Below are 18,854 nucleotides of genomic sequence, written 5' to 3'. Positions count from 1 at the left end.
GTGTCCGCGGTTGGAGCCAAGAGCTCGCTTGGGGCAGGAGGTGGAAGGAGATCCCTCCGTCAGCTGGCTCCATCCCAGCTCTGAACCCGGAACGCAGGAAGAAAACGTTTGAAACGCTCACACCAAATTAGCGATGCGTTACTGCTCTGTCTGAGCACGTGGAAATCATCCGCGCGGGGTGGAAAATTGCAAATATTTCTCCTTTTAGGGACCGTTTGGGCACAAGAATGCGGTTTTTCAACTCCAGCCTGCAGTGGGAGCGTTCGCTTCCCACCGGGCCTTCGGCTGTTGGGCATCGTGTGCCTCTCCCGCCCCGGCTGCTCTTGCGGCCCCGCAGGACTCGTGTCCGCGCCTCACCGAGGCTTCGAGTGCTTCCGAAGCCTTTACAAACGGGGCAGCTCTGCAGCTTGCGGCTCTGCAGCCGGGGTGTGCGACTAGAGAGACAAAACTCGTGGTTTTTCACTCATTTGCGCTCGAATGTGGAGGCAAGCAGCGTTAGCCACGCTTCTGAGCTGCTCCTCGTCCTGCCGCAGAGTATTTTCTCGTCGTTTAAAACAACGCAATGGATACGTGAGCTTGGGGGGGAATTTCTTCCTCCCGGTGTGGCGCTTGTGATGTCTGTCCGCCTTCAGATCATCCCTTCCTCCTTCCTGCCCCGCCAAAAATATTTCGGTGTCTGGTTTAACCAAAGATTTGGTTTCAAACTGCGGAGAAACATCTTCCAGTCCCCTCTCCCTTGCCCTACGTGCAGGCAGGACAGGCGGCAGGCAGGGCAGGCAGCAGGCAGGGCCTGTTTGGGAACCTCGTCGGTGTTGTGTTTTCACCCACCGCACTCCTACGCTGCATTCCTGCTCCTGAGCCTGTCTCCTCTTGCCTTTCAGGGACAGCCTTGGTCCTGGCCAGGCTCCCCTTGGAGAAGATAGCAGAATGCCTCAGCGAACTCTGTGCCGTACAGGTGATGGCGCTGAAGAAGGTACGTCCCCGCTCGGAACCGCGTTAACGCGCTCCTTGGCCGTCGCTGGGTTTGGAGGGGACAAATCGGAGGCCATCGAGCTGCCGCGGTTCCATCTTTGCCCGGTGGCTTGGTCTGCTGCGGTCGTTGGGTGTCCTCAAAGCCGGAGGTGTGCGAGGAGTCCGGGACCGAGACAGGATTTGTGCCCAAGTCTCTCCTGGCTGAGAAATACCTGGCTGGTAGAGCGTGTAAGGGGAGAAACGGGAAGAAAACGGTCCCTAAAAATCAGTTTATGTGCCAGGAGCCCAAGAGCTCTCCTGAAGGAGCTTTCACCCCGCGTCCCCAGGATGGAACTCAACTTCCCTGTGGGGCACGTGGCCCCAAAATGTCACGTTTGGCTGTCCCGAAAACGTGCTGGCCCTAGTGACCTTTCTGTGCAGAACCGGGGTAGAAATCTCCGAGGAGAGCGGTGGGGTCTGGTGTCCGGGCAGCGGTTATTGGGTCTTTACTGGGAACGGGGCTGCCTGTGGTCCTGAAATCCCCTCGTTTTCCCCCGTTTTCCAGCTGCTTTCTCAGGAGCCGAGCAACGGCCTCTCCTCAGACCCTACCGTGCCCCTGGATCGACTCGCCGTCATATTTAGGTAAGGGCGGAGGGGCCGGGGCAGCGTGGGGCGGGTGAGCTTGGGAGTCAGAGCTGCTCACCCAGGGACTTCAGACGGAATTAATCACGGCTCCTTTTCCCCCGGCCCCGGGCTGGCAGCTGCTTCTTCACCGGCTTCAAGGATCTCCAGCCCCTCTGAGCCAGTTCCCGGTCCCCTTCCCGCAGCCTTGGCCGGGTGCTCGAGCCTCCGACCCGTTTCTTCGGCTTTCCACACAAAACCTGACTGTTACGAAAGAAAATAAACAAATACCGTTAACCCTTTTGCTGCTTTTCACAGACACACCAACCCCATTGTAGAAAATGGACAGATCCATCCGTGCCAAAAAGTCATTCAGGAAGTGAGTGCCAGCGGGTCGGGATTTGGGGAAGGAATTTGGGGGGGGGGGGGGGGGATTGATGGGGGTGTCGTGGCGGGCGGGCAGTTCGGTCACAGTCCCCAGCTGCCGGGCAGATCTGCACGTCGGCCAGCACCTCTGGCTGGGGCTGCGCAGCGTCGGGGAGGGAAGCTGCTGGCGCAAAGCCGTCCCTCCTGGAAGCAGGGATGGCTGCTGGGGCGGGAATCGGTTTTTCAGCCCCCGGAAGGGGACCTGGCTCTGGGAGCGTCCCAGGCGCTGTGATTTCCCTGCCCCCGTAACGTTCGCAGCGCTGCACCGGAGGTGTCGAGCCGCTCCGAGCTCTGCGCTCCTCCGTAAAGCTAATTTACGGGTCCCGGAACGCAGGTTCCTCTCGGTGCCGGGACCCGAGCGGCGACAGCCTGACGGTTCAGGGATTTGGGTGTTGGGGTACGCCGCGTCCCCGCGTTCGGCTTTAACCCCCTGTGTGCTCAGATCTGGCCCGTGCTGTCAGAGACCCTGAACAAACACAGTGCCGATAACCGCATCGTGGAACGGTGCTGCCGGTGCCTGCGCTTCGCCGTCCGCTGCGTGGGCAAAGGCTCCGCCGCTCTGCTGCAACCGCTCGTCACCCAGGTAAGGGGGTGAGAAATCCCGCGCTCAGCACCTCTGCGGGGACGCTGCGGTCCCGGGCTTGGAGCCGGCTTCAGAAAAAGACTCGTTCGGTCGGCGTCAGCAGGCGGGCGCGTCTCGTGGGCGGCTGCCGGCGCTGGAAAGCGCCGCAGTAAATGCCGGCGGTCTCGGGAGTTCCTGCATTAAACCCTTGGGGAGCAGAGGGAGCCTTTGAACCGCGGGGAAGAGCTGAGCTCTGCCCGATTGATGCTCTGCAGGGGGTGGGAACCCTGCGGTTGTATCTGTAATTTGAAAGGGTTGCGTGAAACTCCACGTCGCGCCGCTCCTGGACGGGGTGTCCTCTGGCAGCGGCGCGGGCGGCGGGCAGGAGACACCCACGATGCCAGGCAGCGCGTGTTGTCTCCCCGCAGATGGTGAACGTGTACCGGGCGCACCAGCACTCCTGTTTCCTCTATCTGGGCAGCATCCTGGTGGATGAGTACGGCATGGAGGAAGGCTGCCGGCAGGGACTGCTCGACATGCTGCAGGTGGGCGCTGCGGCCAGCGGGTCGGGTTCTTTGGTTCCCGGGTTTCTAAAGCGTAGAACTACAGAATCAGTCGGGTTGGAAAAGACCCTTAAGATCACCAAGTCCAACCGCTAGCCCAGCACCGCCAATCCCACCACTAACCCATGTCCCCAAGCACCACATCCACACGGCTTTTAAACACCTCCAGGGATGGGGACTCCACCACGTCCCTGGGCAGCCTGTCCCAGGGCTTGACAACCCTTTGGGGGAAGAAATTTTCCCTGATACCCAATCTAAACCTCCCTGGCACAACCTGAGGCCATTTCCTCTTGTCCTATCGCTTGTTCCTTGGGAGAAGAGACCAACACCCACCTGGCTGCACCCTCCTTCCAGGGAGTTGTAGGGAGCAATGAGGCCTCCTCTCAGCCTCCTCTTCTCCACGCTCAACACCCCCAGTTCATCAGCCGCTCCTCATCAGACTCATGCTCCCTTCCCCGCCTCGTTGCTCCCCTTTTCCCCTCTGCGCTCACAGGGAAGGCAAAAGGAGGGTTTGCCTGAAGCACTTTCCACGGGGCGCTGATGCAGACCCGGGCTGGTCCCAGCACCTCTCTGCTCCCACCTCCCTTGGTGACCAAAACCGAGGAGGGGAAGTTTTTCGGTTAAAGCAGAAGTGGCGAGTGGCTTCTTGTTGGAGGAACCGACCGCCGAGGAAGGCGTTGCTGCCTGGGGACACGTACCCTGGCCGTGACGGAGGAGGAGCCAGGGTCTGATCCGCTCCGCTGTGGTCCATGCTGGAAATCTCCCTGCAGAGTGAGGGGCGGTTTGAGGTGTAATCGTAGCTAATTGCTAACGGATTCCCCGCGCCCCTTCTCCTAGGCGCTATGCATACCCACCTTCCAACTCCTGGAGCAGCCCAACGGCCTTCAGAACCACCCCGACACCGTGGACGACCTCTTCCGACTAGCAGCCAGGTACCCGCGCTCTCCTGTCGCCTTGTCCGGCCGCGCGAGGACACCCTGACCCCTCTGTCCCTGCGGAGGGGTCCCCCACACGCCCGTGGGAGCTCTCCCCTCTCCGTGGATACCAGGTGGGTGCCGGTAACGTCCGTCTGTCCGTCCTCTGCCCGGCCAGGTTTATCCAGCGCAGCCCCGTCACCCTGCTGCGCAGCCAGGTGATGATCCCCATCCTGCAATGGGCCATCGCCGCCACCACCCTGGATCACCGGGACGCCAACTGCAGCGTCATGAAGTTCCTGCGCGATCTCATCCACACCGGGGTGGCCAACGACGTGAGTCACCCCTGGGCTCGTCCCTCGTGGCGAGGAGGGGGGGGGTGTCTTCCTCCTTCGTCGGCGAGGGCCGGTCGTGCTGCCGTAGCCGAACCAGCTGCGGTTACCCCGCCGCTGCCGGCGCAGACGCTCTGGGAGCAGCGTGTTCCCGTCGCCGGGCGTTGCTCAGCGCCCTCCTCCTCTTCCTCCCGCAGCACGAGGAGGACTTTGACGTGCGGAAGGAGCTCATCAGCCAAGTGATGAACCAGCTGGGCCAGCAGCTCGTCAACCAACTGCTGCACACGTGCTGCTTCTGCCTGCCGCCGTACACCCTGCCCGACGTCGCCGAGGTGCTCTGGGAGATCATGCAGATCAACCGGCCGGTGAGAGGGACGGGACGTACCCCCCCGAAAAGGCACGGGGGAGGTCGGGCTTCGGCCCTGAGTTGTCCCAGTGCGGATTCGGGCTCCCACGGAGCCAAATCCTACGGTTTTCCCCCAAACCGGGAGATGGGTTTGGCTCCGCGTCGTGAGCTTCTCCCTCCTCTCGCTTCCTGCAGACGTTTTGTCGCTGGCTGGAGAACTCGCTGAAGGGTTTACCAAAGGAAACGACGGGAGGAGCCATCCAGGTCACACACAAACAGCTGACGGACTTCCACAAGCAGGTGACGAGGTGAGCGTGCCGCCGTGCCGGAGCGGGGCAGGGTGCGATGCCGGGAGCCAGGACGGCACGCGGCCGCCGCGCCTCGGCGTTATAGAGCCCTTGGCATCTGCGCGGCTCAGCCCCGGAGCGTCTCCCCCGGAGCCGGGCGTTCTGGCGGGACGTTGCCCCCAGCCCCTGCCCACGGATCCGCTGGGATGTCTCGTCCCCGGCATTCCCGGGAAGCGGAAGGCCCTCGCTTCGCAGCGCGCGTGGCGCCTTCGCCATCACTGAACAGGTTTTGCTGCTCTTGCCTGACCCCGGGGAGCCGGCGTCCCTCCCTGCCGGGGCGCGGGTGGCTTTCACAAGTCCTGCACCTCCCCGCCGTCCCTCCGGCTCCCCGGCCCTGTGACTCACCGCTTCCCGGCCGCGCTGCTGCGACGGGGCCGCGTCCGCTCCCGGGGCCGGGGCAGGATCAGCGCGGCGCAGCCGTAGCCCACTCTGAGCCGGGGCTCCCTGTCCCCCCGTGCTGCCGCGAGCGGGGGGCTTCGGCCGCTCGGCCCCCAAACCCTGCCAGGCCCGGAGAAATCCCAGAGCCCGAATCTCCTGCTGGGCTCGTCCCGGGGGGCGGCTGGCTGCTCCTGGCTCCGGCCGTGACACTCCGGTCCCCTCCATCCCCGTCCCCGGGGCAGCCGAGCCCGTTTGATCCCCGACGGTTGTCCCTCCATCTCCCCCCACCGTCCCGGAGCCGAGCTGCCGGGCTCCCGGTTCCCCCCCCGCCATCTCGTACCGGGAGGGCTGTGCTGGGCAGGGGGGGGGGACGCCTTCCCCATCCCCCCGAACGTGTCCCCCCCCAACGTCCCCCCTTGTTTTGCAGCGCCGAGGAATGTAAACAAGTCTGCTGGGCTCTGCGGGACTTCACCCGCTTGTTCCGATAGCTCCTGCTCCGGCACGGCGCCCGGCGCCCAGGTAAGAGCCACCCACAGGCACCCCGACCCCCACGGCGGCTTTGGGGGCACCCCGGGGCTGTGACGCCGTGGGGCCGGGGCCACGCTGGCCCCGAGAGGCAGGGGGGACGCCGGTGACCCCTCTCTCCCCCCCCCCTCCTTCTCCCAGGAATGTCTTTTTAATTAGAAGACAGGAAACGAAGAAACCCAAGAACGTGTCCCACAATCAGCAAAGTTCATCGTGGCCGAGGGCTCCACTCGCTCCAGCGCGTCCCGGGGCCGGCGCCGCGGGAGGGACGGCTCGAGGATCCCGCTTTCCCGGCGGATTTGCTTCCCGAACGTCGGCTACCGAAACAAGAAAACAAACCAACGGGGGGGGGGGGGAGGGGGGGGAGAAAAAAAGAAAAAAAGAAAAAAAAAAGACGCGAAAAAACCCCAAAACCGCCACAAAACCAACCCGCCACCGGAAAACGGATTTGCCCGGCAGCGAAACAAGAGTGCGAAGTAGAAAACTTTCTGTGAAATGGAGAAAAAAAAAAAAAAAAAGAAAAAAAAAAGAAGAAAAAAAAAAAAACCCCACCACAACGAGCCCCCCATAAACGTAATTTCAGGCAAGACGGGGGGTTTCAAGCAGCTGCAGGGTCTCCCCCCGCGCAGGAGGGGGACGCCGGGGCTCTGCCCTCCCCTCCCCGAGCCCGCCGCGTCCTGCCTGGGGGCGACCTCCCGGAGACGATGCAGGCGGGACGGACTCTTTAAATATATATATTATATTTCTTTTTTTTTTTTCCTTCTTTTTTTAGTTTGTTTTTTTGGGTTTGGTTTTTTGGTTTTGTTTTGGTTGCTTTTTTTTTTTTTTTTTTTTTTTTTTGAGGGGTTTTATTTGGTTTATTTTAGGGTTGGAGCGTGCGGGGAGGAGAACGGCTCGAGCAAGTGCGGGGCCGGGGCTGGAGCGCGTGCTGTTCCCTCGGGGGTCTGTAGCCATCTCGAGAACAATAAAAACAACAAAAAACTGAAAAAAAAAGAAATAAATTAACAAAAAAAACCAAACAAACACCCCAAGTCCTGGCCTGGTTCTTCCCTCGGGGCCGTTGCCTGGATTTGGTCTTTGGGTGCCCGGTGCAGCCACCCCCATCCCTGGGTGGGGGGGGTCCGGGTCCAGTTTTTTGCCGGAGGGCTGGGGGGTGGGGACCCCCCCAATATCACAGCGCGGGTGCTCCGGGGAGGTGGGTCCTGGGCGAGCGTGGTCCCCTCCTCCCCCGGAGCACCCATGGGACCCAGCGGGGGCCCCCGTGTCCCGTCCCCCCCCCCCCCATCACTGGGGCAGGGAGCCGGGCGGCAGCACCCAGGGTCCGGCGGGGGGTCCGGGCTCCGGTTGTGCCGGCGGCAGCCGCTGCTGGTTCTGCCAGAGCTGGTGAAGCTCCTTGAACTGCTCCACCATCTTGTCCTTGAGGTCGGGGTGGGAGATCTGCAGCGGGATGCTGTCGGCCGACCAGGACAGCTCTCCCGAGAACATCTCCAGCAGCAGCCGCGCCGCCACCGGCACCACCTGCGAGAGTCCCCGCCACGTCAGCCGGCACAGGGACACCCACCCGTGCGTCCGTCCGGGCACCCCGGGGTGTCCCCGTCCCCTCACCTGCACCGTGATGAGCTTCTTCTCCTTCGGTTTCTGGTCCGGCCACTCTTCGCCGAAGCAGAAGAAGATCTCGAAGGGTGGGGGGGTGCTGGTCTGACCCTTCTGGAACAGGATGAGGTCTGCGGGGCCGGACGCCGCGGTGAGGGGCGGGATGGAGCATCGCACCAGGCTGTCTGTCCCACCCAGTGTCCCCCGTCCCACCCAGTGTCCCCCATCCCACCTGCCGTCCCTCCACCCACCGTCCCCCCACCCCACCTGGTGTCCCCCCATCCCACCCACCGTCCCCCCATCCCACTGAATGTCACCCCCCATCCCACCCAGTGTCCCTCCACCCAGTGTCCCCCCATCCCACCTGGTGTCCCCCCATCCTACCCACTGTCCCCCCATCCCATCCACCGTCCCCCATCCCACCCAGTGTCCCCCATCCCACCTGGCATCCCCCCACCCCACCTGGTGTCCTTCCATCCCACCCAGTGTCCCTCCACCCACCATCCCCTCATCCCACCCAGTGTCCCCCCATCCCACTGAATGTCGCCCCCCATCCCACCCAGTGTCCCTCCACCCAGTGTCCCCCCATCCCACCTGCTGTCCCCCCATCCTACCCACTGTCCCCCCATCCCATCCACTGTCCCCCATCTCACCTGGCATCCCTCCATCCCACCCACCGTCCCCCCATCCCACCCAGTGTCCCTCCACCCACCATCCCCCCATCCCCCCGAATGTCCCCCCCATCCCACTGAATGTCCCCCCCATCCCACCCAGCGTCCCCCATCCCACCCGCCGTCCCCAAGGGACGCAGAGGACAATCCCCCCCCCCCCCGTGTCTGACCATTGAGGAACCCCTCCAGGCTGAAGAGTTTGGTTTTCTTCTCCCTCTCGATGGGGTTGGGGCCGGCGCGGGGGCCGGCGCAGGGTCCCGTCCAGAAGACCTTGCACTGGCAGAGGCGGATGGCGTAGATGTCCTGACCCTGGAGCTCCAGGATCAGCCCGCGGTCCAGCACGTCCAGGAGCTGGTGGGTGTAGAACCGCTGCTTCTCGTTGGGGATGGCGTCGGTGGCGGGGAACCGGACCTGCTCCAGCGTCAGCGGCCCGAAAAGCTCCACCTGCTCCTGCGTGGGCTCCAGGCTGCTGTGGAAGAGGCGGCAGCCGTGGGGGTTGCTGATGGTGAGGACGCAGACCTGGCGGCCGCGGTACTGGAACTTGAGCTCCAGGTCGGTCACTGCCGAAGGGACGCGGACGTCAGAGCTGCCCGCGCGGGGAACGCCCCACGGCCGCCCCACGGCCGCCCCACAGGCACCCACGACCAACCCCACCCACCACCACCCCACGGCCACCCCAAGGCACCCCACGGGCACCCCATGGCCACCCCACAGCCACCCCAAGGCACCCCACGGGCACCCACGGCCACCCCACGGCCACCCCCCCTCCCCACCACCACCACCCCACAGCCACCCCAAGGCACCCCATGGGCACCCACGGCCACCCCTCAGCCCCCCCCCCCCGCTGCCACCCCATGCCCACACCCAGCACCTCACCCAGCCCCCCACCCACACCCCCCATCCCCCTCCTGCCCCCCCACCCGTGTGTGTGTCCCACAGCCCCCCACCCACACCACCCTATGCCCACCCCCCCCGACTCATGCAACCCCCCAGCTCCCCCCCACCCCACAGCCCCCCCTCAATGCCCCCCAGCTCCCTCCCCCCGTGTCCCCCCCACCCCCCCCCATGTCCCCCCCACCCCAGCGCCACCTCCCACCCCCCCCAGCTCCCTCCCCCCGTGTCCCCCCCACCCCCCGGCCCCCCCAGCGTACGCGGCAGCATGTGGGGGCTGATGAGCAGGTTGGGGATGACGTGTTCCATGGGTGCCAGCGGGCAGGCGGCCGGGGGCCCCAGGGTGCCCAGGGGGGGCCCCGTCTCGGCGAGGGCGGCGGGGGGCAGCTCGAGGGTCCCGTGGGTGCCCCCCCCCTCCCCGGGGAGCAGCGCCGGGGGGGGCGGCACGAAGGGCCCCAGCGGGCAGCCGCTGCCGAAGGGGGGCTCCTCCTTGGGCCAGGGGTAGGGGGGCAGCAGGTCCCCCCCGTGCTGGGTGTCTGGGGCACAGCGCGGAGTCGGAGGGCGGCCGCGACCCCCAACCGCCCCCCAAAACCGCTGGGCGGGTGCACCCCGCACCCCCACCCACCCGGTGCCCCCCACTCACCGCTGATGCTCAGCGACGTCATCTTCTGGAGCTGGGGGGGGGGCGGGGGGAGCAGCGTTACGGGATGGGGGTGCAGGGCTCCCCCAACACCCACCCCCCCCCAGGGTGTCCCCGGTTTGGGGGTCCCACACCCCGACCCCCCGTGGGTACCTGGCTGACCTCCTCCTCCTCCTCGTCGCAGCCGTAGTCATCCTCGGCCACCCCGTCTGCAAGGGAGACACGGGCTGGGGGGCGCAGGGGGACTTGTGGGGTGCTGGGTCCTTGTGGGGTGCTGGGGCTTTGGAGGGTGGGGGGGGCTCGTGGGGTGCTGAGGATCCACAGGGTGCTGGGTCCTTGTGGGGTGCTGGGGACCCATTGGGTGCTGGGGTGTTATGGGGTGCCAGGTCCCTGTGGGGTGCTGGGTCCTTATGGGGTGGGGGGGGGCTTGTGGGGTGCTGGGGACTCAGGGGGTGCTGGGGCTTTGCGGGTGCTGGGTCCTTGTGGGGTGCTGAAGCTTCATGGAGTGTGGGGTCCTTACGGGGTGCTGGGGTGTTATGGGGTGCCGGGTCCCTGTGGGGCACTGGGTCCTTGTGGGGTGCTGGGTACCTCAGAGGGTGCTGGGGTGTAACGGGGTGCTGGGGTGTTATGGGGTGCTGGGATGTTGGGGGGGTGCTGGGGTGTAACGGGGGGGTGCTGGGGTGTTATGGGATGCTGGGTCCCTGTGGGGTGCTGGGATGTTAGGGGGTGCTGGGATGTTAGGGGGTATTATGGGGTGCTGGGGGGGTGCTGGGATGTTAGGGGGTGCTGGGGTGTTAGGGGGTGCTGGGGTGTTGTGGGGTGCTGGAATGTTGGGGGGTGCTGGGGTATTATGGGGGGGTGCTGGGACGTTAGGGGGGTGCTGGAATGTTGGGGGGTGCTGGGGTGTTATGGGAGGGTGCTGGGATGTTAGGGGGGTATTATGGGGTGCTGGGGGGGTGCTGGGATGTTAGGGGGTGCTGGGGTGTTACGGGGGGGGGGGGGTGCTGGGGTGTCGTGGGGCGTTACGGGGTGCCGGGTCCCTGGGACGTCCTGGGGTGCCCCCCTCCCTCCCTCCCTCCCTCCCCCCGCCGGGGGTACCTGCGCCCTCGGGGGGCCCCTGGCAGAGCTCGTAGACCTTGTAGGGCTGGGGGGGCGCGGCCCGGGTGCCGTCGAAGAGCAGCCGGAACTCCCGGCTCTTGTTGAGCGCGCAGCGCAGATTCGCCTTCCAGCGCGCGGGGTCGGGGGCGTCCAGCCCCGCCCGGAACTTCCCGGTCTCCTGCGCCCAGGCCTGGGGGGCACCGGGGGGGGTCAGCGCCCCGCAGCACCCCGACCCCATCGGCACCCCAGCACCCCCCCCCCCCCGGGACCCCATCGGCACCCCAGCACCCCCCACCCCCATTGCCCCCCCCATCACCCCAGCACCCCCCACTGTCCCCCCATCACCCCCCCGGGACCCCCCCGTCACCCACCCTTGGCCCCCCCATCACACACACCCCCCCATGCCCCCCCCCCCCCAACCCCTGCCACCCCCATCCCGTGTCCCCATGGCACCCCACCCGGGTCCACCTTGCCCCCCCCATCACCCCCACTGTCTCTGTCCCGTGTCCCCATTGTCCCCCCCATCACCCCCATCCCATGCCCCCCCATCACCCCGTGTCCCCCCCATCACCCTGTGTGTGTGCCCCCCCCATGTCCTCCATGTCCCCCCATCACTCCATGTCCCCCCATCACCCTGTGGCCCCCCATCCCATGTCCCCTGTGTCCCCCATCACCCCGTGTCCCCCCATGTCCTCCATGCCCCCCCATCACCCCATGTCCCCCCCATCACCCTGTGGCCCCCCATCCCATGTCCCTCCATCCCATGTCCCCATGTCCCCCCCATCACCCCAGGTCCCCCCCATCACCCTGTGGCCCCCCATCCCATGTCCCCCCATCCCATGTCCCCATGTTCCCCCCATGTCCCCATGTCCCCCCATCACCCCATGTCCCCCATCCCATGTCCCCCCCATCACCCCAGGTCCCCCCCATCCCATGTCCCCATGTCCCCCCCATCACCCCATGTCCCCCCATCCCATGTCCCCCCCATCACCCCAGGTCCCCCCCATCCCATGTCCCCATGTCCCCCCCATCACCCTGTGGCCCCCCATCCCATGTCCCCATGTCCCCCCCATGTCCCCATGTCCCCCCCATCACCCCATGTCCCCCCATCCCACGCCCCCCCATCACCCCAGGTCCCCTCCCATCCCATGTCCCCCCATCCCATGTCCCCCCCATCACCCCATGTCCCCCCATCCATGTCCCCCCATCACCCCATGTCCCCCCATCCCATGCCCCCCCATCACCCCGTGCCCACCCCCATCCATGTCCCCCCCATCACCCCCATATCCCCCCCCACCCCCCCCATCACCTTGAAGATGGTGTCGTGGTCCTGGGGGGCGGGGGGGTGGCGGGTGGCGTGGCGCCAGGGGATGGCGAAGCGTCTGCGCTCGGGGTCCAGCCAGTGCAGCCCCGGGTAGCGCCGGCTGTCCACCTGCGCCACCAGCCAGGGCTTCAGCCGCACCCGGCGCGCAGGGGGGTCCATGGCGGGCTCTGCGGGGGGCACGGCGCTGGGGCAACGGGGTACCCACCAGCCCGGGCCGGGGGGCGAGGCCTGGGCAGCTCGTGACACGGGTGAGAGAAGGGGCTGAGACCCGGGCAGCTCGTGACACGGGTGAGAGAAGGGGCTGAGACCCGGGCAGCTCGTGACACGGGTGAGAGAAAGGGCTGAGGCCCGGGCAGCTCGTGACACGGGTGAGAGAAGGGGCTGAGACCCGGGCAGCTCGTGACACGGGTGAGAGAAAGGGCTGAGACCCGGGCAGCTCGTGACACGGGTGAGAGAAGGGGCTGAGGCCTGGGCAGCTCGTGACACGGGTGAGAGAAGGGGCTGAGACCTGGGCAGCTCGTGAAGTGTGTGTGCGTGCACACGCATGTGAAAGGGCTGAGACCCGGCCAGCTCATGACATGGGTGAGAGAAGGGGCTGAGGCCCGGCCAGCTCACAACACGTGTGTGTGTGTGTGTGTGTGTGTGTGCGAGTGAAGGGGCTGAGACCCAGGGAGCTCGTGACACACGTGTGTGTGTGTGGGTGTGTGTGGGTGTGTGTAGGGGCGTGTGTGGGTGCTGAGGCCTCACCACCTCACGACGCGCGTGTGTGTGTGTGTGTGTGAAGGCGCAGAGACCTGAGCAGCTCATGACGTGTGCGTGCGCACACACGCGTGTGTAAAGGGGCTGAGACCTGGGCGGCTCGTGACACGTGTGCGCACGCATGTGAAGGGCTGAGGCCCCTCCAGCTCGTGACGTGTGCGTGTGCGCGCGCACGTGTGCGTGTGTGTGTAAAGGGGCTGAGGCCCGACCACCTCGTGACACGTGTGTGCAGGTGTGACCCGGCACCCGTGGGTGCCCCCCCCGCGTGTCCCCGGGCCCCGGGTGGGACACACACACACGCACACACACGGCGCTGTGGGTGGGGGCTGGGGGGGTCCCTGCCCACCCCGCGTGTCCCCGCGGTCCCCCGTGGCCCCGCCCGCCCCCGCGTGGGCGTGGGGGGGGGGCGTCACGCTGCGCCCCGAAAGCAGAAGCTGCGGCTGCTTTGGGGAAACAAAACTGGGCTGGAGCCGCGGCCGGTCACAGCCGGGGCGGGAACACGGGGGGGACACGGACACGGGGGGGGGGGGGCACACGCACACGGACACCGACCCCCAGACCCCACCCGGGACGTGGAGAGGGGCGAGATCTCGCGCCCCGTGGGGACAGTGAAGTGACGGTCCCCGTGGGGTCAGGGTAACGGGCGCCATGGGGGTCACCCCGAGCCTGGTCCACGCGTGGCACCCGCGTGTGGCAGCCCACGTGCCCGCACACACGCGTGTGCAGGACCGAAGGGACGGACGGACACTTCCTCGAACCCGCGGTGCCTCTGCCCGCTTGTGGCGGGTCCCGTGGGTCCCGTGGGTGCCCGGGCTGCTGCCCCCCCCCCCTCACTCAGCGATGCCCACGGCACCCACCCCCACGGGACCCCACACCGCGGCACCCACCCGCAGGGAGACCCACCCGCGGGCACCTAACCCCGGGGCACGCACCCCGTGGGCACCCATCTCGGGGGGGGGGACACACACCCGTTCCCACGGCCGCCCACCCCACGCCCACGGGGGACCCCGGGGAACCGGCACCGGGACTCACCTGCGCTCCGCCGCCGGGGCCGCCACCGCCCAGCGCTTCCGCACGGCGGGGCCGGGCCGTGGGGCGTGGGACGGGCCGTGGGGCGTGGGCTGGGCCGTGGGACGGGACCGGTCACACTCCCGCCCCCGGGACCGTCCCGGCCCCACCGCGCCCGAGGCGTGTCCCGTGTCCCGTGTCCCGTGTCCCGTGTCTCCCGTGTCTCCCGTGTGCCCCCCCACCCTTGTCCCCCCACCCGTGTCCCCCTCCGGGGTCCCGTCCCGTGCCCCCCCCCCCCCGCCCCGCGGCAGGCACCTCATTAACATATGCTTTACATACATTTGCATACCCCGCGCCCATCGCCCACTCCACGTGACGCGCGCGGGGGGGGGAATCCCCGGAGTGGGAGGGCATTCCCCCCAGCACCCCTCCTGCGGGCTCTGATTGGCCGCGCTCGCTGTCACTCATCCGCGGGCAGGGGCCCCACCCTCCCTTCCCCTCGTGGCCCCGCCCCCCGCCCCGCCCCTCCACCGGGGGCGTTGCCCGGCAACGCGAAGGAGGCGGCACCAATGGGGCGGGGCGGGGGGCGGGGCCCACGGCATGCGGAGACCCCGCCAGGCTCCCGGGGCGCCCCCGGGTCCCCCCGCCCGCCCCAGGAGGACCCGCCAGAGGTACCGGCCCCCCCCCCTTGGGAACGGCAATTAAACGATCCCCTTAATTGCCGCCGCTTATTAACCCCCCGCGTGAGGTGTCCCGGGGGTGGGGGCCGGGCGGCTTTCGGGGGGAGAACGGCTCGGTGAACGCCTTAGTTAAGCCGCTCATGGCGGGGCGGAAGTTAAGCCCGGCCTAAGCACCGCCTAAGCCCGGCCTAACCCTGCCGTGCCTCCCTTCCCCCCCGCGGGAATGCGGAACTCCCGTGGGTGTCTCCGGGGGGGGATTCCCGGGGGGGAGAGGGGCAGGTCCCGGTGGATTCCCAGTGGGGTGGGAGCAGATCCCGGTGGATTCCCACGGGAAAGGGGGGTGTGTGTGTGTAGATCCCAGTGGGGTGGGAGCAGATCCCGGTGGATCCCCACGGGGGGAGGGGGGGAGATCCCAGTGGATTCCCAGTGGGATGGGAGCAGATCCCGGTGGATTCCCACGGGAAGGGGGGGGGGTGTAGATCCCAGTGGATTCCCAGTGGGGTGGGAGCAGATCCCGGTGGATTCCCAGCAGGAGAGAGGCAGATCCCGGTGGATTCCCGGGGGTGGGGGGGTGGGGGTGGGGTGTAGATCCCAGTGGATTCCGAGTGGGATGGGAGCAGATCCCAGTGGATTCCCAGCAGGAGAGGGGCAGATCCCGGTGGATTCCCAGTGGGATGGGAGCAGATCCCGGTGGATTCCCACAGGGAAGGGGGGGGTGTAGATCCCAGTGGATTCCGAGTGGGATGGGAGCGGGTCCCAGTGGATTTCCAAGGGAGGGGGGCAGATCCGGGGGGGGGGAGGGAAGATCCCGGTGGATTCCCACAGGGAGGGGGGCAGATCCCAGTGGATTCCCAGTGGGATGGGAGCAGATCCCGGTGGATTCAGGGGTGGGTGGGTGGAGCAGGTCCCAGTGGATTCCCAGGGTGGGGAGGAGCAGATCCCGGTGGATTCCCATGGAGAGGGGTGTGGGGGAGCAGATCCCGGTGGATTCCCGGGGGGAGAGGAGCAGGATGGATGGATCCCAGCCTACGAGCCAGGAACGGGGATTTGGGCTGGGAATCCCGGTCCTGCCCTGCCGCAGGACGTGGGGAGAGGAGCTCCGGGCCTCCGAGCACCTTCCCTCCGCATCCCAGCCAAAGTCCCTCCCTACCCGGCGTGCAAACCACGCCCGGGCACAAAGCGCTGGAGAAAGGCCCCCAAAAAAGCCGATTTAGGGGTTGCCGAATGGCTGTTTCCTCAAGGATCCTGTTTCGGCATCCGATCGAGCTTTGCCCGCGTTATTCTGTCCTCGCCGCGGGAGCGGCCGGAGCGGGAGGCCCACGGGTGGGAGACGACGGCCCCGCCGATGAGTCGGGGTTTTTCGGCAGAGATTTTGGGGAAACGGGAAGGAAGCGGGACGGTCGTGCGTTTCCCCTCCGCCGCCTCCTCCTTTCGCATCCTCCTCCGTGTTTCGGGAAGCGCTGGGGCTTCAGCTGGCTCCGAGGGTTCGCTGGTTTATGTTTTATTTTAATTTTTCCATCGTTAACGGCAACTGTCTCCACCAGACTCGGATTTGACAGTCCCCGTCCCCAGCTCCGCTCTCTGCCCCGCGGCCTCACTGGGACACAAAGAGGGGGGGAGGAGGGGAAAAATCAGGGGTTTTGGGGTTATCACGCATGAAGTCGCGGAGGAGGGGACTTTCCCATTCGCTTCTTCCACCGAGAACCGAAACCGTTCTCAAAAACATCGTGTTTCGCTCCTGACCTGGCGCCGATTTCCTTCTCCCAGCACTTTCCACCTCTTACTTTTCTATTTCTGGTTAAAACTCCCCGGGATTGCCTGGGTCCGGGCGGCCGTGAGAGGGAGCACTCAGCCCTGACGACTCCGAAGCGGCTCCCCGGGGCGCAGGGGTGATGTTGGATGGGATGTCCCGGAGCTGGGCTGTCGGCATCTCGGCGTCATCGCTTCCCGGGCCCCCGGCCAGCTGCCCGCTCCGGATACCGGCGTGATGTATTTTTGGGCTCCTGGTGCAGAATGACCTCCAGCTCTTTTTCTTCCTTAATTTGGTGGCCTCTTCCCGTGGAGCCAGCTTTACCGTGAGCGGGATGCGGTGCCGAGGAGATGGCTGGGGCACTGGAGCCGTGCCGGAGCCGTGCCGGGCCAGCCGTCCCGCTCCCAGGCTGCCTGGGCAGGGAGATAAACATGAGGCCATCCCATTTCCAGGGATTTTCCTTCGTGGCCAGAGCCCAGCTCAGCTTCCCACCGTCGGCCGCATCCTGCAGCGCCGGGATCGGCACCTCCGGTCCAGTTGACACCCACCAGCTCCTTAACGCCGGGCCCGGGACCAGGCGGTGAGGTGCCGGGGGTCCATTTGCTCCGCAGGTTTGCTCTCCGGTTTTGAGGTCTCGTTTTCTCCGTGGCAGCTCCGAGCAGACGGTTCAGCAGAAGCTGAGGGAATCCTTTGCCGTCCCGCGGCTCCTGGTCAACGGAATCGCCGTTTTCCTGATTGAGTTGGTTCGCTTCCTCGGCGAGACCGTGGTCCAGGTGAGCCAGCCTGGTTTCCGTGCCACTGAGAGATGTGGTATGAGCACTCAGGCCCTCCAACCTCTAACTGAGACTTTTTTATCTGATTGTATTATTTTTTTAAGTCTCTGATGATATTTTTTTCTATCCCCGTTTACCTTGAAGACCTCTGGGTTGTTAAAGCTCAGTCCCATCTCAGTGGTGGACCTCTTTCTGGGGAGGTTGGACTTGTTCTCCAACAGAAAAGAAAGCCCCAAGGTCAGAAACAGAAGATATTTGATGGTGGAGGTTGAGTGGCGTTAGAAACACGAGTGTTCCATACCTACCCAGAAGGTTTGCTCTCCAAAAACCGTGGTTACACCCCAAAGATACCACCAGGAACCTTTCTGCCCCTGGTACGCCCGGTCTGGGGTCACTGGGAGATGAGACGTGCTGACACCCCGAGTATAAACCTCCCGCTCCCCGTCCTCTGGGAATTTCCACCTCAAAATACTTCAGTACTGAGAGGAGAAACTTCTCCGCTATCTCAAACTTCTCCTCCCACAGTGAAATTTGTGCATCTCAACCACGTTTTCAGTACCTCTAAGAGGAGCAGGGAGCTCCTTGTGAGTAACTCATGCAAATATTCATCGAAAACAAGCATTTTAACCCAAATTCACCTTCCTCTCCAGGTGCTGGCGGTCAGTTTGCTGAGAGCCATCGGCGATCATATTTTGAAGCCCTTCTTGGCGGCGACGTTCAACAGCCTCCTGCAACCTCTGCTGCTGTTCCTGCTGAAGATCCTCCGTGGCATCCGGGACCTGACGGATCCCATCATCGACGTCCTGGCCGCCGTCTGCGCGCAGGTCGCCGTCCTGCTGCGGGCCATCAGATTAGTGGAGGTCAACCTACAGCCGGACAGAAGGACGGACGTCAGGGACGTTGGCAGCAGTTGAGGTTGGGTTGTGGGTGGCCAAGGAAGAAGGGGAGGAGGGAAGTGTTGATTTCTGCAAGGAATGATGGAAATTGGGGAAGAACGGGGCTGTTTGCAGCACGGGGAGGCAGGCACCGAGAAGGCGAGGAGAAGCAGCGTAGCTTCTGTGCGGGCGGTAGGTACACGGCGCCAACGGGATTGGGTTTGTATGTTCTGTTTTTGCAAATAACTCCTCAATCGACCCATTAAATTACAATTTTAGAGCTCGGACCGTGTGTCTGTTGAGGTGTTTTTCCTTTTCCTGCCTGGAAGACTCGGCTTTCCGCAGGGAAGGACTTCCCCGTCCACCCTCTTGCAGCGGGCTCCTCCAGTGGGCTCAGCTGCCAATTTCGGATGCGGTTTGGTGTCGGGAGCCACAATGTCCGCAGTCCTTGCCGGGAGGGGATGGACTTCTCCCCAGAGAGCCAAATGGCTCCCAGGCACCCTTGATGTGGGCTGCGCCTCCACCGGAGCAGCTCTGCTGCTGTGGGAGGGGGTTCCGTAGGGACCGGGGGGAGGCAGAGGGGCAGAACAGCAGGCAGCAAAGCTTCGAGTGAGTTTTGCAAAACCTTTGAAGGGGATCAGGGCTGGGACTAAGCCACGTTCTGGGGCTCGCACCTGCACCCCTCTCCTCCTGGGAGCATTTCCCACTGCTTGTGTGCGCTGTGAGATCCCTCCGGCCTCGATGATTACACGCCGAAAGCCCTTTTCTTTTTATGGGCAGCCAGCAGCTTGTTTTTAATTTCCCGGCCTGTAAGATCATCCGAAGAA

At 65.4% G+C, this 18,854-nt stretch overlaps 2 protein-coding genes across 7 annotated transcripts in view; one reads left to right on the top strand and one right to left on the bottom strand.

The window, feature by feature from the left end:
* The window catches only part of TNPO3 (transportin 3), a 35,508-nt gene extending 29,205 nt beyond the window's left edge, over nt 1-6,303 (top strand). The window contains exons 13-23 of one of the 3 annotated variants that reach the window (XM_054830860.1): nt 882-973; nt 1,517-1,593; nt 1,891-1,951; nt 2,441-2,581; nt 2,989-3,105; nt 3,961-4,055; nt 4,216-4,372; nt 4,567-4,734; nt 4,911-5,023; nt 5,868-5,959; nt 6,107-6,303. In XM_054830860.1, the coding sequence (XP_054686835.1) occupies nt 882-973; nt 1,517-1,593; nt 1,891-1,951; nt 2,441-2,581; nt 2,989-3,105; nt 3,961-4,055; nt 4,216-4,372; nt 4,567-4,734; nt 4,911-5,023; nt 5,868-5,928 (1,082 nt within the window). In that variant the 3' untranslated portion in view covers nt 5,929-5,959; nt 6,107-6,303. The remainder of the gene's footprint in view (nt 1-881; nt 974-1,516; nt 1,594-1,890; nt 1,952-2,440; nt 2,582-2,988; nt 3,106-3,960; nt 4,056-4,215; nt 4,373-4,566; nt 4,735-4,910; nt 5,024-5,867; nt 5,960-6,106) is intronic. The other 2 variants (XM_054830870.1, XM_054830878.1) reach the window with 2 other exon arrangements.
* Nucleotides 6,304-6,702: 399 nt separating this feature from the next.
* On the bottom strand, nt 6,703-14,133 carry IRF5 (interferon regulatory factor 5). 4 transcript variants are annotated; one of them, XM_054830890.1, is made up of 9 exons: nt 13,974-14,133; nt 12,168-12,349; nt 10,859-11,048; nt 9,914-9,969; nt 9,764-9,794; nt 9,381-9,656; nt 8,400-8,789; nt 7,571-7,689; nt 6,703-7,483 (listed from the first exon to the last, which is right to left on the bottom strand). In XM_054830890.1, exons 2-9 carry the CDS (start codon nt 12,339-12,341, stop codon nt 7,250-7,252), a joined length of 1,470 nt encoding a protein of 489 aa, XP_054686865.1. In that variant the 5' UTR covers nt 12,342-12,349; nt 13,974-14,133; the 3' UTR covers nt 6,703-7,249. The 4 variants fall into 4 exon arrangements, with proteins under 4 accessions (XP_054686865.1, XP_054686873.1, XP_054686882.1 ...); XM_054830898.1 differs by having other exon boundaries at nt 9,923-9,969; XM_054830907.1 differs by lacking the exon at nt 9,381-9,656.
* Between the last annotated feature and the right edge of the window lie 4,721 nt (nt 14,134-18,854).

The sequence above is a fragment of the Grus americana genome, chromosome 1, assembly GCF_028858705.1.
Source record: "Grus americana isolate bGruAme1 chromosome 1, bGruAme1.mat, whole genome shotgun sequence".
In the NCBI taxonomy this organism is placed as follows: Eukaryota; Metazoa; Chordata; class Aves; order Gruiformes; family Gruidae; genus Grus; species Grus americana.
This window is presented reverse-complemented; position numbering and strand designations above follow the sequence as displayed.